Here is an 18,922-nt window from a genome sequence, read left to right as displayed (position 1 = left end):
GCAACTGGAATGATTTTTACAGCAAGTTTGGCTTCCGCGTGAGCCTGATCATTATCAGATCATTATTGGACTTATTAATAAACCCAGTCGGAAGATGACTGCTATCAGTGTGTTTACATAGTTATCGCAGAGCAAGTCAGTCCATCTGCTCATTCATGTACCGGTTGCCTGATCTAGCCACTTATGTGTGTGGCCAAATTGAACATCAGTCTGTTTGATAGCATGTACAAAAAATTCCACTAAGTGGAAAAGAAAAAGCGCTGGTATTTAAACAGTAGTAGTTTAATATAATTTTTATATAAAAAAGTGGTGAACATTGGATTCTGAGGAAGCCGCCGAGAAAGTCTAAAGGCGGAGAAACGCGTAAATCCCATTGGGAACACACAAGCCAGACAATATACAGTCCCCCTATCTGAGCAGCTAACGGGGTCACTGCTTCGCAAAGCATACAAGTGCGCCAAACGGGATCGGCAACGCATCCAGCCAGGGCAGCCCACTGTCTCCCTATCTGAGTATCCAACGGGGTCCCTGCATTGCAGAGCACACGGGATCGGCATACGCTCATTGCCACTGTGATATACTCTGGATAGGGGAGACTGAGCCAAACACCGCGGAGACCATTACGGCTGTTCCTCCGGATAGGACCGCACATAAAAAGGATGTTGTACCAGCGGTCAGGAGGATTCCATTTAACCTTTGGACTCCATGGATGGGTAAAGTGCAATTGCACCCTGTATGAAATTGATTTGCACCCCTGGTTACACATTTTTAACAGCATTCCCTATTCACAATGATAAGCCTCTGATGGTTTAAAAGTTATTTATTGCTTTTCTCTGATGTCCTAGTGGATGCTGGGAACTCCGTAAGGACCATGGGGAATAGACGGGCTCCGCAGGAGACTGGGCACTCTAAAAGAAAGATTAGGTACTATCTGGTGTGCACTGGCTCCTCCCTCTATGCCCCTCCTCCAGACCTCAGTTAGAATCTGTGCCCGGCCAGAGCTGGGTGCTCCTAGTGGGCTCTCCTGAGCTTGCTAGAAAGAAAGTATTTGTTAGGTTTTTTATTTTCAGTGAGATCTGCTGGCAACAGACTCACTGCTACGTGGGACTGAGGGGAGAGAAGCAAACCTACCTGCTTGCAGCTAGCTTGTGCTTCTTAGGCTACTGGACACCATTAGCTCCAGAGGGTTCGAACACAGGGCCTGACCTCGATCGTCCTTTCCCGGAGCCGCGCCGCCGTCCCCCTTGCAGAGCCAGAAGACAGAAGAGAAGCGATGAAATCGGCGGCTGAAGACTCCTGTCTTCATTAAGGTAGCGCACAGCACCGCAGCTGTGCGCCATTGCTCCCACAGCACACCACACACTCCGGTCACTGTAGGGTGCAGGGCGCTGGGGGGGGCGCCCTGGGCAGCAACAAAAATACCTTTTGGCATAAAAATACACATAATACAGTCTGTGACTGTACATGTGTAAAAACCCCCGCCATTTTTTAGTCAGAAACTGCAGGGAGAAGCCCGCCGCCATTTTCCCGTCACAGCTCCGCTGGAAGCAGCTCCCCAGGCTCTCCCCTTGCAGTATTCCTGATACAAGAAGGGTAAAAAAGAGAGGGGGGGGGGGCACATAAATTTAGGCGCAAATAATATATATTAAGCAGCTATTGGGTAAATCACTTTTTGTAGTGTGAATCCCTGTGTTATATAGCGCTGTGGTGTGTGCTGGCATACTCTCTCTGTCTCCCCAAAGGACTTTGTAGGGTCCTGTCCTCAGTCAGAGCATTCCCTGTGTGTGTGCGGTGTGTCGGTACGGCTGTGTCGACATGTTTGATGAGGAGGGTTACGTGGAGGCGGAGCAGGGGCAGATAAGTGTGGGGTCGCCCCCGACGGGGCCGACACCGGATTGGATGGATATGTGGAAGGTCTTAACCGACAGTGTCAACTCCTTACATAAAAGGTTCGATGACGCAGCAGCCTTGGGACAGCCGGGATCTCAGCCCGTGCCTGCCCAGGCGTCTCAGAGGCCATCAGGGGCTCATAAACGCCCGCTAGCTCAGATGGTAGACACAGATGTCGACACGGAATCTGACTCCAGTGTAGACGATGATGACACAAATGTACAATCTACAAGGGCCATCCGATGCATGATTACTGCAATGAAAAATGTATTGCACATTTCTGACGTTAACCCGGTTACTACCAAGAAGGGTATTATGTTTGGGGAGAAAAAGCAGCCAGTGACTTTTCCCCCATCTGATGAATTAAATGAATTGTGTGAAGAAGCGTGGAGTTCACCTGATAAGAAACTAGTGATTTCTAAGAGGTTACTGATGGCGTACCCTTTCCCGCTAACGGACAGGTTACGTTGGGAAACATCCCCTAGGGTGGACAAGGCGCTCACACGCTTATCAAAAAGGGTGGCACTGCCGTCTCAGGATACGGCCGCCCTAAAGGAGCCTGCAGATAGAAAGCAGGAAGCTATCCTGAAGTCTGTGTATACACACTCGGGTACTATACTGAGACCTGCTATTGCTTCAGCATGGATGTGTAGTGCTGCAGCAGCATGGACTGATACCCTGTGAGACAACATTGATTCCCTCGACAGGGATACTATTTTGTTAACCATAGAACATATAAAAGACGTCGTCTTATATATGCGGGATGCACAGAGGGACATTTGCCTGCTGGCATCTAGAATTAATGCAATGTCCATTTCTGCCAGGAGAGTATTATGGACTCGGCAGTGGACAGGTGATGCTGATTCTAAAAAACACATGGAGGTTTTGCCTTATAAGGGTGAGGAATTGTTTGGGGACGGTCTCTCGGACCTCGTATCCACAGCAACAGCTGGGAAGTCGACTTTTTTACCTCAGGTTCCCTCACAGCCTAAGAAAGCACCGTATTATCAAATGCAGTCCTTTCGGCCTCAGAAAGGCAAGCGGGTTAGAGGCGCATCCTTTCTGGCCAGAGGCAGGGGTAGAGGAAAGAAGCTGCACCAGGCAGCAAGTTCCCAGGAATAAAAATCCTCCCCCGCTTCCACTAAGTCCACCGCATGACGCTGGGGCTCCACAGGCGGAGCCAGGTGCGGTGGGGGCGCATCTCCGAAACTTCAGCAACCAGTGGGTTCGCTCACAAGTGGATCTCTGGGCTGTACAAATTGTTTCTCAGGGATACAAGCTGGAGTTCAAAGCGACTCCCCCTCGCCGTTACCTCAAATCAGCCTTGCCAGCTGCTCCCAGGGAAAGGGAGGTAGTACTGGCGGCAATTCACAAGCTGTACCTCCAGCAGGTGATAATCAAGGTCCCCCTCCTTCAACAGGGAAGGGGTTACTATTCCACAATGTTTGTGGTACCGAAACCGGACGGTTCGGTGAGACCCATTCTGAATTTAAAATCCTTGAACACTTATATAAAGAAGTTCAAGTTCAAAATGGAATCGCTCAGGGCGGTTATTGCAAGCCTGGAAGAGGGGGATTTTATGGTGTCGCTGGACATCAAGGATGCTTACTTGCATGTCCCCATTTACCCACCTCACCAGGAGTACCTCAGGTTTGTGGTACAGGACTGTCATTACCAATTCCAGACGTTGCCGTTTGGCCTGTCCACGGCACCGCGGATATTTACCAAGGTAATGGCCGAAATGATGATACTCCTTCGGAAGAAGGGAGTTATAATTATCCCGTACTTGGACGATCTCCTTATAAAGGCGAGGTCCAGAGAGCAGTTGTTGGTCAGCGTAGCACTCTCTCAGGAAGTGTTGCAACAGCACGGCTGGATTCTGAATATCCCAAAGTCGCAGCTGATTCCTACGACGCGTCTGCCCTTCCTGGGCATGATTCTGGATACAGGCCAGAAGAAGGTGTTTCTACCGGAGGAGAAGGCTCAGGAGCTCGTGACTCTGGTCAGGAACCTCCTGAAACCAAAACAGGTGTCTGTGCATCATTGCACGCGAGTCCTGGGAAAGATGGTGGCTTCATACGAAGCAATTCCCTTCGGCAGGTTCCATGCCAGGATCTTTCAGTGGGATCTGTTGGACAAGTGGTCCGGATCGCATCTTCAGATGCATCGGCTGATCACCCTGTCCCCGAGGGCCAGGGTGTCTCTGCTGTGGTGGCTGCAGAGTGCTCATCTTCTCGAGGGACGCAGATTCGGCATACAGGACTGGGTCCTGGTGACCACGGATGCAAGCCTCCGAGGATGGGGGGCAGTCACTCGGGGAAGAAACTTCCAAGGACAGTGGTGAAGTCTGGAGACTTCTCTACACATAAATATACTGGAACTAAGGGCCATTTACAACGCCCTGAGTCAAGCAGAGCCCCTGCTTCGAAACCAACCAGTGCTGATTCAGTCAGACAACATCACGGCGGTCGCCCATGTAAACCGCAAGGGCGGCACAAGAAGCAGGATGGCGATGGCAGAAGCCACAAGGATTCTTCGATGGGCGGAGAATCACGTGCTAGCACTGTCAGCAGTGTTCATTCCGGGAGTGGACAACTGGGAAGCAGACTTCCTCAGCAGACACGACCTCCACCCGGGAGAGTGGGGACTTCATCAGGAAGTCTTCACACAGATTGCAAATCGGTGGGAACGGCCACAGGTGGACATGATGGCGTCCCACCTCAACAAAAAGCTAAAAAGATATTGCGCCAGGTCAAGGGACCCTCAGGCGATAGCTGTGGACGCACTAGTGACACCGTGGGTGTACCAGTCGGTTTGTGTTCCCTCCTCTTCCTCTCATACCCAAGGTGCTGAGGATAGTAAGAAAGAGAGGAGTAAGAACTATACTCATCGTTCCGGATTGGCCAAGAAGAACTTGGTACCCAGAACTACAAGAAATGATCTCAGAGGACCCATGGCCTCTGCCTCTCAGACAAGACCTGTTACAGCAGGGGCCCTGTTTGTTCCAAGACTTACCGCGGCTGCGTTTGACGGCATGGCGGTTGAACGCCGGATCCTAACGGAAAAGGGCATTCCGGATGAAGTGATTCCTACGCTGATAAAAGCTAGGAAGGATGTGACAGCAAAGCATTATCACCGCATATGGCGGAAATATGTTGCTTGGTGTGAGGCCAGGAAGGCCCCAACAGAGGAATTCCAGCTGGGTCGATTTCTGCACTTCCTATAGTCAGGGGTGACTATGGGCCTAAAAGGTCCAGATTTCGGCCCTATCCATTTTCTTTCAAAAAGAACTGGCTTCACTGCCTGAAGTTCAGACGTTTGTTAAGGGAGTGTTGCATATTCAGCCCCCTTTTGTGCCTTCAGTGGCACCTTGGGATCTTAACGTTGTGTTGGATTTCCTGAAATCCCACTGGTTTGAGCCACTTAAGACCGTGGAGCTAAAATATCTCATGTGGAAAGTGGTCATGCTATTGGCCTTAGCTTCGGCTAGGCGTGTGTCAGGATTGGCGGCATTGTCATGTAAAAGCCCTTCTTCCATATGGGCAGGGCAGAATTGAGGACTCGTCCCCAATTTCTCCCCAAGGTGATATCAGCGTTTCATTTGAACCAACCTATTGTGGTGCCTGCGGCTACTCGGGACTTGGAGGACTCCAAGTTACTGGATGTAGTCAGGGCTTTGAAAATCTATGTAGCCAGGACGGCTGGAGTCAGAAAAACTGACTCGCTGTTTATCCTGCATGCACCCAACAAGCTGGGTGCTCCTGCTTCAAAGCAAACTATTGCGCGCTGGATCTGTAACACGATTCAGCAAGCTCATTCTGCGGCAGGATTGCCGCATCCTAAATCAGTAAAAGCCCATTCCACAAGGAAGGTGGGCTCTTCTTGGGCGGCTGCCCGAGGGGTCTCGGCTTTACAGCTTTGCCGAGCTGCTACTTGGTCGGGTTCAAACACATTTGCTAAGTTCTACAAGTTTGATACCCTGGCTGAGGAGGACCTTGCCTTTGCTCATTCGGTGCTGCAGAGTCATCCGCACTCTCCCGCCCGTTTGGGAGCTTTGGTATAATCCCCATGGTCCTTACGGAGTTCCCAGCATCCACTAGGACGTCAGAGAAAATAAGAATTTACTCACCGGTAATTCTATTTCTCGTAGTCCGTAGTGGATGCTGGGCGCCCGTCCCAAGTGCGGACTCTCTGCAATACATGTATATAGTTATTGCTTAACTAAATGGTTATTGTTATGAGCCATCCGTTGAACGAGGCTCAGTTATTGTTCATACTGTTAACTGGGTATGGTTATCACAAAATGTACAGTGTGATTGGTGTGGCTGGTATGAGTCTTACCCTGGATTCCAAATCCTTTCCTTGTTGTGTCAGCTCTTCCGGGCACAGTTTCCCTAACTGAGGTCTGGAGGAGGGGCATAGAGGGAGGAGCCAGTGCACACCAGATAGTACCTAATCTATCTTTTAGAGTGCCCAGTCTCCTGCGGAGCCCGTCTATTCCCCATGGTCCTTACGGAGTTCCCAGCATCCACTACGGACTACGAGAAATAGAATTACCGGTGAGTAAATTCTTATTTTTATCAACTACTGGGACAATATATACCGGCCGGTAAATATAAAGTGTTTCAGATATATTATTAATTGTATAATTTTTTAAATATGTGTCATTACCACTTTTTTATATAAAAATTATATTAAACTACTGTTTAAATACCAGCGCTTTTTCTTTTCCACTTAGTGGAATTTTTCTGTACATGTAATTCAGGTGAGGGGAGTATATCCACCAAAAAGCAGCCGGTTTTTAGACTACCAACTTGTGCTGGGGCAAATACTTTGTTTGATAGCAGTTTGGCCTCTGTGTGTCTAGCATTAGTGTCACAGGTTTAGGGGCTGATTCATAGTTTCACGCAAGTAGTCCGAAATGTAAATCTTCACAATTATCCCACAATAACGGTGAATCCAAAAATTACAATTTGCAATTCAGAAAGATAAAGATCATATTTGTTTTTTGTCTGGTATTGGCTTTCAGCAATAACTTTTCTCTTACATCCTAGAGGATGCTGGGGACTCCGTAAGGACCATGGGGTATAAACGGGCTCCGCAGGAGATATGGGTACTCTAAAGAACTTTTAGTATTGGTGTGCACTGGCTCCTCCCTCTATGCCCCTCCTCCAGACCTACGTTAGATTCTGTGCCCAGAGGAGAATGGGTGCACTACAGGGGAGCTCTACTGAGTTTCTCTGATAAAAGAATTTTGTTAGGTTTTTTATTTTTAGGGAGCACTGCTGGCAACAGGCTCCCTGCATCGTGGGACTGAGGGGAGAGAAGCAGACCTACTTAAATGATAGGCTCTGCTTCTTAGGCTACTGGACACCATTAGCTCCAGAGGGATCGGAACGCAGGTCTCCCCCTGCCGTTCGTCTCAGAGCCGCGCCGCCGTCCTCCTCGCAGAGCCGGAAGATAGAAGCTGGGTGAGTATAAGAAGAAAGAAGACTTCTAAGGCGGCAGAAGACTTCAGATCTTCCCTGAGGTAAGCTGCGCTCCATTGCTCCCACACATTACACACACGGACAGGCACTGATGGGTGCAGGGCACAGGGCGGGCGCCCTGGGCAGCAATATATACTTCTGTTTTGGCATGTTATTACACATATGGGCTGCAGAGTCAGTGGATATGTTCATCCCCTGCCATTAATTGTGAATTTGAGCGGGACCGAAGCCTGCCACTAGAGGGGGCAGAGCTTGGTCGCACAGCACTAACCAGTGCCATTTTCTCCACAGTGTGCTGAAGAGAAGCTGCTCCCCAGACTCTCCCCTGCAGAACGGTGATACAGGGCTGAAGAAGAGGGGGGCACATTTTGGCGCAGTGAGTGTATTACACGATTGACATATATATAAAAGCGCTATATCTAGGAATTGTTTCCAGTGTCAGTTGGCGCTGGGTGTGTGCTGGCATACTCTCTCTCTGTCTCTCCAAAGGGCCTTGTTGGGGAACTGTCCCCTTATAGATATATCCTTGTGTGTGTGTGTGTGTACGGGTGTCGGTACGCGTGTGTCGACATGTCTGAAGCGGAAGGCTCATCCAAGGAGGAGGTGGAGCAGATGATTGTGGTGTCTCCGTCGGCAACGCAGACTCATGATTGGTATGATATGTGGAATATTTTAAATGCTAATGTGACCTTATTACATAAGAGAATGGACAAAGCTGAGTCCAAGGAAACAGAAGGGAGTCAATCCGCGGATTTGACTGGGTCACAGGGCCCGTCAGGGTCTCAAAAGCGTCCCTTATCACAAATAGTAGACACTGATACACGGATTCTGACTCCAGTGTCGACTATGATGAGGCAAGGTTGCACCCTAAGGTGACCAAAAGTATTCATTATATGATTATGGCAATAAAAGATGTTTTGCATATCACAGATGACCCCTCTGTTCCTGACACGAGGGTACACATGTTTAAGGGAAAGAATCCTGAAGTAACGTTTCCTCCATCTCATGTACTGAACGAATTATTTGAAAAAGCTTGGGAAACTCCAGACAAAAAACTGCAGATTCCCAAGAGGATCCTTATGGCGTATTCTTTCCCAGCAAAGGACAGGGTACGTTGGGAATCCTCGCCCAGGGTGGACAAGGCATTAACGCGTCTGTCCAAGAAGGTGGCGCTACCGTCTCCAGACACCGCGGCCCTTAAGGATCCTGCAGATCGTAGACAGGAGACTACCTTAAAGTCTATTTATGCACATACGGGGGCTTTACTCAGACCGGCAATAACATCGGCATGGGTCTGTAGCGCTGTTGCAGCATGGACAGATATCTTGTTGGCTGACATGGATACCCTGGACAAGGATACCATTGTCCTGACTTTAGGTCACATTAAGGACGCAGTCTTGTATATGAGAGACGCTCAAAGAGACGTGGGGTTGCTTGGTTCCAGAGCCAATGCCATGGCAGTTTCGGCAAGACGAGCTCTGTGGACCCACCAATGGTCGGGTGATGCCGACTCAAAAAAGCATATGGAGGTTTTACCTTACAAGGGTGAAGTTTTGTTTGGGGATGGTCTCACGGACCTGGTTTCCACAGCTACCGAACAGCAAAAGAAAACCCCACAATATCAGATGCAGTCCTTTCGGTCGCATAAGTCCAGAAGAGGACAGGGCTCCTCTTTCCTCGCCAGAGGTAAGGGTAGAGGTAAGAGAACACCTGCTTCGGCTAGTTCCCAGGAGCAGAAGTCCTCCCCGGCTTCTGCTAAATCCACTGCATGACGCTGGGGCTCCACGGAGGGAGTCCGCACCGGTGGGGGCACGTCTTCAACTCTTCAGCCAGGTCTGGGTCCTATCAGGCGTGGATCCTTGGGCGTTGGAAATTGTATCCCAAGGTTACAAACTGGAGTTCGAAGAGGTGCCCCCTTGCCGATTTCTCAAGTCGGCCTTGCCAACCTCTTCCCCGGAGAGGGGAGTGGTATTAGATGCAATTCAAAAGCTGTGTCAACAGCAAGTGATTGTCAAGGTTCCCCTAGGCCAACAGGGAAAAGGGTACTATTCAACACTGTTTGTGGTCCCGAAGCCGGATGGTTCGGTCAGACCAATTTTGAATCTTAAATCCCTAAACCTATACTTGAAAAAGTTCAAATTCAAAATGAAATCACTCCGGACTGTGATATCCAGTCTGGAAGCAGGGGATTTTATGGTGTCGCTGGACGTGAAGGATGCCTACCTTCATGTCCCCATATTTCCTCTTCATCAAGAATACCTGCGTTTCGCGGTACAGGACTGTCATTACCAGTTTCAGACGTTGCCGTTTGGGCTTTCCACGGCCCCGAGGATTTTCACCAAGGTAATGGCGGAAATGATGGTGCTCCTGCGCAAGCAGGGTGTCACAATTATCCCGTACTTGGACGATCTCCTGATAAAGGCGAGATCAAGGGATCACTTGCTGAAAAGCGTGTCACTCTCCCTGAGAGTGTTACAGCAACACGGTTGGATTCTCAATCTGCCAAAGTCTCAGTTGCTTCCAACGACTCGACTATCATTCCTAGGCATGATTCTGGACACGGAACAGAAGAGGGTTTTTCTACCAATAGAAAAAGCCCAGGACATCCAGAACATGGTCAGGGACCTGCTAAAACCAAAAAGAGTGTCTGTTCATCAATGCACTCGAGTTCTGGGAAAAATGGTGGCAGCCTACGAGGTCATCCCCTTCGGCAGTTTCCATGCGAGGACGTTTCAGTGGGACCTTCTCGACAAATGGTTGGGGTCCCATCTACACCTTCATCAAAAGATAAGCCAGTCCCCAAGGGCCAGGGTGTGGTGGCTGCAGAGTGCTCACCTTCTAGAGGGTCGCAGGTTCGGCATTCAAGACTGGGTTCTGGTGACCACGGACACGAGCCTCCGAGGATGGGGAGCAGTCACAAAAGGAAGAAATTTTCAGGGGATATGGTCAAGCCAGGAGGCTTGTCTACACATCAACGTACTGGAATTGAGGTCCATATACAACGGCCTACGACAAGCGGAGTATCTTCTTCGCGATCTACCGGTTCTGATTCAATCAGACAACGTCACAGCAGTGGCTCATGTAAACCGCCAAGGCGGGACAAGGAGCAGAGTGGCAATGGCGGAAGCCACCAGAATTCTGCACTGGGCAGAAAATCACGTAAGTGTTCTGTCAGCTGTCTTCATACCGGGAGTGGACAACTGGGAAGCAGACTTCCTCAGCAGACACGATCTCCATCCAGGAGAGTGGGGACTTCATCAAGAGGTCTTTGCAGAGATAGCAAGTCTTTCGGGACTTCCTCAAATAGACATGATGGCGTCACGCCTCAACAAAAAGCTTCGGAGGTATTGTGCCAGGTCAAGGGACCCTCAGGCAGTAGCAGTAGACGCCCTAGTGACACCATGGGTGTTTCAGTCGGTCTATGTGTTCCCTCCTCTACCTCTCATCTCAAAAGTGTTGAGAATCGTAAGACGAAACAGAGTACAAACAATACTCGTGGTTCCAGATTGGCCTCGAAGGGCCTGGTATTCGGATCTTCAGGAAATGATCACAGAAGATCCGTGGCCTCTTCCTCTCAGGGAAGACCTGTTACAGCAGGGGCCTTGCATGTTCCAAGACTTACCGCGGTTGCGTTTGACGGCATGACTGTTGAACACCGAATCCTAGCAGAGAGGGGTATTCCGGAGAAAGTTATCCCTACTCTGATAAAGGCTAGGAAGGAAGTCACGGCGAAGCATTATCACCGTATCTGGAGGAAGTATGTATCTTGGTGTGACACCAAGAATGCTCCTACGGAAGATTTCCATCTGGCCCGTTTTCTCCACTTCCTACAGACGGGAGTGGATATGGGCCTAAAATTAGGCTCCATTAAGGTACAGATTTCGGCCCTATCTATATTTTTTCAAAAGGAATTGGCTTCTCTCCCAGAAGTCCAAACTTTCGTAAAGGGAATGCTGCACATCCAGACTCCTTTTGTGGCACCATGGGACCTTAACGTGGTGTTACAGTTCCTTAAATCACACTGGTTTGAACCTCTTCAAATGGTGGAATTAAAATTTCTCACCTGGAAGGTGGTTATGTTATTAGCCATGGCATCTGCACGGCGGGTGTCAGAGTTGGCGGCCTTGTCTCACAAGAGCCCCTACTTGATTTTTCATGTGGATAGTGCAGAGTTGAGGACTCGTCCTCAATTTCTGCCTTAGGTGGTCTCTTCTTTTCATATGAACCAACCTATTGTGGTGCCTGTGGCTACGGGTGACTTGGAGGACTCCAAGTCCCTGGATGTGGTCAGGGCCTTAAAAATTTACGTAGCCAGGATGGCTAGGGTTAGGAAAACAGAGGCTCTGTTTGTCCTGTATGCAGCCAACAAGATTGGTGCGCCTGCTTCTAAACAGACTATTGCTCGCTGGATCTGTATCACGATTTAGCAGGCTCATTCTACGGCTGGATTGCCGGTACCGAATTCGGTAAAGGCCCATTCCACTAGGAAGGTGGGCTCTTCTTGGGTGTCTCGGCATTACAGTTGTGCCGAGCGGCTACTTGGTCGGGTTCAAACACTTTTGCAAAATTCTACAAGTTTGATACCCTGGCTGATGAGGACCTCATGTTTGCTCAATCGGTGCTGCAGAGTCATCCGCACTCTCCCGCCCGGTTTGGAGCTTTGGTATAAACCCCATGGTCCTTACAGAGTCCCCAGCATCCTCTAGGACGTAAGAGAAAATAAGATTTTAAACCTACCGGTAAATCTTTTTCTCCTAGTCCGTAGAGGATGCTGGGCGCCCGTCCCAGTGCGGACTAAATCTGCAAGACTTGTATATAGTTGTTGCTTACATAAGGGTTATGTTACAGTTGGAATCGGTCTTTGACTGATACTGTTTTTTCGTTCATACTGTTAACTGGTTGCGTATATTTCAGGTTATACGGTGTGAATGGTGTGGCTGGTATGAATCTTGCCCTTAGATTTACAAAATCCTTTCCTCATATTGTCCATCTCCTCTGGGCACAGTTTCTCTAACTGAGGTCTGGAGGAGGGGCATAGAGGGAGGAGCCAGTGCACACCCATACTAAAAGTTCTTTAGTGTGCCCATATCTCCTGCGGAGCCTGTCTATACCCCATGGTCTTTACGGAGTCCCCAGCATCCTCTACGGACTAGGAGAAAAAGATTTACCGGTAGGTTTAAAATCTTATTTTCTTGTGCTTTGTATATTTCTTGTTTATAATGAAACTTGCTTTTGTTGTAATAGGGAGGAGCCCTGTCACTGTACACTGCTCTAACAACAAGTCAGAAATTAGCAGGTGTTCTCGCTCTGAGCTGTTGGCTTCCTCTAAGATCTTCCTTCCCCCAGGTAATCAATCTCTGGCTGTGTACTGTGTGCGTATGTGGCCCAAATCTAACAGCCTGCAAATATGGGAGTGGTGACATTTCGTCGATGTGGCACCGGATTTAAAGCAGCAATTTGCTTTGTTTGTTTTGCCTGAATTTTTTTTTAAAAAAACACACTTAATCTAGCGGTTACATCACTGAAATAATACGGTTACCCACATTTAGGCCTAAGTGAATATAATAAACCGCTATATAACCATATGGAGAGAGAGATATAGATGTATAATGTAATAGGAGATATGTTTACACACTGTGTGTGTGTGGAGAGAGAGCGGGGGATGCTTGGTGGGCACTTTATTAATACAAATATCTAATCAGTCATTTATGTGGTACCAGTTCAGTGCATAAAAGCATGCCGGCACAGTCCAGAAGGTCCATTGTACAGACCAAACACCACAATTCTGAAGATGTGTGATCTAAGTGACTTCGAAATGATTGTTGTTGTTGTCAGCTAACAAAAAATGGAGGCTACGAGGGGCGTGGCTTGAGGCCTGACTGGGAGGTAGTGCACTCAGAGAGCTCCTGCTGGATTAAAATCAAATAACCCCTAAAAATAGCTTTTACCCCACCTGCCTCTCCCCCACACCACCCCACAATTGCCCCTGTGGACTAGGGCACTTAGGGAGTGAGCTGCAGAGCCGGAGCATGGGCTTGCCCAGTGCTTGCGGGTTGTGGCCTTCCCAGTGAGGTGAAGCCGGGGCCTAAATTTGCTACCATCCCCGCCCGGAATCACCCGCCGCCCGGCCGCCAAAGCGCTGCTCCCCGGCCTTCCCCCGCTTCCACACCGAATACCCCTTACCTAGGAGGCCTTAACAAAACTGCAAAGACACAGATAAGTGTCCCTGAACGAGCGGGGCCGGAGCCGAAAGACCTCGAGGAGCTCCGGTGCCGGCGGCCATATTGGAAGTGGTACCTGAAGGAACTCAGGCGCTACACCACTGCATAACACCTGCGGACCGCGGAGGTTGGAGGGGGGGGGGGGGGGGGGGGGGGCGAGCGGAGGTCGCTGAGAGGCCTGGGGACACCCAATATTAAATAAACGCCTGGGGGCAAAGCAAGGAAAATTCATAAAAGGGCACTCCACTCACTTTTGACGGCGGCCATCTTGGAGGTGGCAGAACAGGCCCATCTTATCTTATATGCCCTATGCTGCCCCTACAGGAGCTGTGTGGAAATGATCTTCCTATTTTAACAGGGAATTAAATTAAAACCTCACCTCCGCAGCTGCTGTTTCATATCTCCTACACTACGTCCCATACAACCACGGAAAAGTGTATGGTGAATCAGGACGCTCTCCCGTGAACTCCTCTCACTGCTTTCACAGATTAATAGGACCTAAGTCCTATAAATGATGTAATTTCACGAATGCCTGACTCCCCCCCCCCCCCCCCACCCGGACCAACTGTTGAATACGTAACATCCAGGTGGACCATCCTTGTTATCACTCCTTAAAAGGACGTTCTCCGTTCACCAGATATTATGAGCAGAGCGAACACCAGAGCAAAAAAATCAGGAGCTACACAAGATATCTCACAACACTTCTCACGCCGGGAAAAACCGTCAGAAGTTTCATCTCCATCCTCACCGATGCCTACACCCACCATGGACCAGACGGACGCACCCTCAACTAAGGCGGACATTCAATCCCTCCAGAACATGATACTAGACCTTAAGAATTCATTTACGACAGCTCTCCAGACAGCGATTGGAGAATTAAAATCTGATATTGCGACACTAGACTCTCGCACTACCGCACTGGAAGCACGGGTGGATCACCAACAAAATTTTCACAAACAAATAGGTGAAGACATGAGTTACCTATCCAGCGAACTGGAACTTCTTAAGGATAAAGTCGAGGATAGTGAAAATCGCGAAAGACGGAACAATTTGCGTATCCGCAATGTCCCTGAATCTATCACAGCCCCCGACCTGGAACCATACCTCCAACGCTTGTTTATACACCTGGTCCCGTCGCTTTCAAATTCTGCCATCTCGATAGAAAGAGCTCATCGCGCCCTGAGACCTAAACCGAAAGACTCGGAACCTCCCCGCGATGTTATCCTCCGATTTTTGTCCTTCAGGATTAAGAATAGTATCACGCTGGCATGCAGAAATTCAACCTCAATCTTATTCGAAGACTCCCGGCTTCAGATCTATCAAGACCTGTCACCGGTGACCATTGCTAAACGACGCGATTTACGCGCTGTTACTTCCACATTACGTGACAATGGATATAAATATCGCTGGGGATTCCCTTTCCGCCTCATTGTGGAGATTGATGGCAAAATTCACACCATCCGCTCTCCTGATGACGTAGACAAATTGCTTCGAAAGTTGCAGCTGTCTCCAGCTGCTACCTCATAGACATGAAGTTCCTTTCGTTTAATTTCAATGTTTTAGTAACGTTTAATATACTCGATGTTATTCTCATTCTTGCTCAAATGCTATGTAAGCTTTGTTGTAGGTCCCGCTCCACACGCTAATGTCCATTTATTTTCTTTTTAGAAGATTCTTGCTGGCGGACATTTATACCTCATGTAATGTTATGTTGCTATCTCGCTGGGCTGGTCGGCGGCTTGGAGACATTGCCATATAGAGAGAATATTGGATTGAATCCTTTCCCAATATCGTGTGGGGTGTCTCGGGCCGACGGCCTGGCCGGCGATCTTACCACTTGTTCTATTGTTATCACTAATTTGATACTATTTGTTATATGATCAGTCATATTATAGTGCTCTATATTAGGGAATATCCCGTCCCTGAGATATAAAGAGAACTTAGTTTGCTACAGAACGGTCCGCCCATTCTGTATATTAGTGGTTTCGGGTGGGGGGCGTCAGTGCTCTATCTTGATACCTCCTCCCCCGAATTTTAGGGATTAAAGTTTTCTCTATCGTCCTAAGTGGATGCTGGGGTTCCTGAAAGGACCATGGGGAATAGCGGCTCCGCAGGAGACAGGGCACAAAAAAGTAAAGCTTTTACCAGATCAGGTGGTGTGCACTGGCTCCTCCCCCTATGACCCTCCTCCAGACTCCAGTTAGATTTTGTGCCCGAACGAGAAGGGTGCAATCTAGGTGGCTCTCCTAGAGAGCTGCTTAGAGAAAGTTTAGCTTAGGTTTTTTACTTTACAGTGAGTCCTGCTGGCAACAGGATCACTGCAACGAGGGACTTAGGGGAGAAGTAGTGAACTCACCTGCGTGCAGAGTGGATTTGCTGCTTGGCTACTGGACACTAGCTCCAGAGGGACGATCACAGGTACAGCCTGGATGGTCACCGGAGCCGCGCCGCCGGCCCCCTTGCAGACGCTGAAGAGAGAAGAGGTCCAAAATCGGCGGCTGAAGACTCCTGAGTCTTCATAAAGGTAGCGCACAGCACTGCAGCTGTGCGCCATTTTCCTCTCAGCACACTTCACACAACAGTCACTGAGGGTGCAGAGCGCTGGGGGGGGCGCTCTGAGAGGCAAAATAAAAACCTTATTAGAGGCAAAAAATACCTCACATATAGCCCACAGAGGCTATATGGAGATATTTAACCCCTGCCTAACTTCAAAAATAGCGGGAGACGAGCCCGCCGAAAAAGGGGCGGGGCCTATCTCCTCAGCACACAGCGCCATTTTCTCTCACAGAAAAGCTGGAGAGAAGGCTCCCAGGCTCTCCCCTGCACTGCACTACAGAAACAGGGTTAAAACAGAGAGGGGGGGCACTGATTTTGGCGATATTGTATATATATAAAAGATGCTATAAGGGAGAAACACTTATATAAGGTTGTCCCTATATAATTATAGCGTTTTTGGTGTGTGCTGGCAGACTCTCCCTCTGTCTCCCCAAAGGGCTAGTGGGTCCTGTCCTCTGTCAGAGCATTCCCGGTGTGTGTGCTGTGTGTCGGTACGTGTGTGTCGACATGTATGAGGACGATGTTGGTGAGGAGGCGGAGAAATTGCCTGTAATGGTGATGTCACTCTCTAGGGAGTCGACACCGGAATGGATGGCTTATTTAGAGAATTACGTGAGAATGTCAACACGCTGCAAGGTCGGTTGACGACATGAGACGGCCGACAATCTATTAGGACCGGTCCAGGCGTCTCAGAAACACCGTCAGGGGTTTTAAAAACGCCCATTTACCTCAGTCGGTCGACACAGACACAGACACGGACACTGAATACAGTGTCGACGGTGAATAAACAAACGGATTTCTCATTAGGGCCACACGTTAAGGGCAATGAAGGAGGTGTTACGTGTTTCTGATACTACAAGTACCACAAGAAAGGGTATTATGTGGGAGTGAAAAAACTACCTGTAGTTTTTCCTGAATCAGATAAAATAAAAATCAAGTGGCGTTACCGTCTCCAGATACGGCCGCCCTCAAGGAGCCAGCTGATAGGAAGCTGGAAAAATATCCTAAAAAGTATATACACACATACGGTGGTTATACTGCGACCAGCGATCGCCATCAGCCTGGAGATGCAGTGCTGGGTTGGCTTGGTCGGATTCCCTGACTGAAAATATTTTATTCATGTAGAGCATTTAATAGGATGCATTCTATATATATGTATGTGAGATGCACAGAGGGATATTTGCTCTCTGGCATCAAGATAAGTGCGTTGTCCATATCTCCCAGAAGATGTCAGGGACACGACAGTGGTCAGGTGATACAGATCCCATACGGCAGATGGAAGTATTGCTGTATAAAGGGAAGGAGTTATTTGGGGGTCGGTCCATCGGACCTGGGGACCACAGCAACAGCTGGGAAATCCAACCTTTTTTACCCCAAGTTACATCTCAGCTAAAAAAGACACCGTCTTTTCAGCCTCAATCTTTCCTTTCCCATGAGGGCATGCAGGCAAAAGGCCAGTCATATCTGCCCAGACATAGAGGTAAGGGAAGTAGACTGCAGCAGGCAGCCCTTTCCCAGGAAAAGAAGCCCTCCACCACGTCTGCCAAGTCCTCAGCATGACGCTGGGGCCGTGCAAGCGGACTCAAGGTGGGGGGGTAGTCTCAAGAGTCTCAGGGCGCAGTGGGATCACTCGCAAGTTGACCCCTAGATCGTACGAGTATTATCCCAGGGGTAAAGATTGGAGAGTCGAGACATCTTCTCCTCGCAGGTTCCTGAAGTCTGCTTTACCAACGGCTCCCTCCGACAGGGAGGCAGCATTGGAAACAATTCACAAGCTGTATATCCAGCAGGTGATAATCAAAGTACCCCTCCTACGACAAGGAAAAGGGTATTATTTTTCCACACTATATTGTGGTACTGAAGCCAGACGGCTTGGTGACACATAGTCTAAATCTAAAATGTTTTGAACACTTACATAAAAGGTTCAAATCGAGATAAAGTCACTCAGAGCAGTGATAGCGAACCGGAAAAAAGGGGACTATATGGTGTCCCTGGACATCAAGGATTACCTCCATGTCCAAATTTTGTCCTTCTCATCAAGGGTACCTCTGGTTCGTGGTACAGAACTGTCAATATCAGTTTCAGACGATGCCGTTTGAATTATCCACGGCACCCCGGGCCTTTTTACCAAGGTAATGGCCGAAATAGATGTTTCTTCAAAGAAAAAAGGCATCTAAATTATCCCTTACTTGCACGACCTAAAAAGGGCAAGTTCCAGAGAACAGTTGGAGGTCGGAAGAGCACTATCTAAAGTAGTTCTTCGACGGCACGACTGGATTCTAAATATTCCAAGAATCGCAGCTGTTTTCCGACGATACGTCTGCTGTTCCTAGGGATGACTCTGGACACGGTTCAGAAAAAGGTTTTTCTTCCCGAGGAAAAAGCCAAGGAGTTATCCGACCTGTCAGGAACCTCCTAAAACCAGGAAAGGTGTCTGTACATCAATGCACAAGAGTCCTGGGAAAAATGGTGGCTTTTTACGAAGCAATTCCATTCGGCAGATTCCATGCAAGAATTTTCCAAAGGGATCTGTTGGACAAATGGTCAGGGTCGCATCCTCAGATGCACCTGCGAATAACCCTGTCGCCAAGGACAAGGGTATATCTTCTGTGGTGGTTGCAAAAGGCTCATCTATTGGAGGGCCGCAGATTCGGCATACAGGATTTGATCCTGGTGACCACGGACGCCAGCCTGAGAGGTTGGGGAGCAGTCACACAAGGAAGAAACTTCCAGGGGGTATGGACGAACCTGGAAAAGTCTCTTCAC

General features: G+C 48.9%; 1 protein-coding gene across 2 annotated transcripts in view; it reads left to right on the top strand.

Annotated features, from left to right (window-relative positions):
- Window positions 1-18,922, top strand: part of LYPLA1 (lysophospholipase 1) — a 111,912-nt gene that overhangs the window by 63,370 nt on the left and 29,620 nt on the right. For both annotated transcript variants that reach the window (XM_063923727.1, XM_063923728.1), the window contains one exon: window positions 12,624-12,725. In XM_063923727.1, coding sequence (XP_063779797.1) covers window positions 12,624-12,725 — 102 coding nt within the window. The remainder of the gene's footprint in view (window positions 1-12,623; window positions 12,726-18,922) is intronic.

Source organism: Pseudophryne corroboree, chromosome 5 (assembly GCF_028390025.1).
Source record: "Pseudophryne corroboree isolate aPseCor3 chromosome 5, aPseCor3.hap2, whole genome shotgun sequence".
NCBI lineage: Eukaryota > Metazoa > Chordata > Amphibia > Anura > Myobatrachidae > Pseudophryne > Pseudophryne corroboree.
This window is presented reverse-complemented; position numbering and strand designations above follow the sequence as displayed.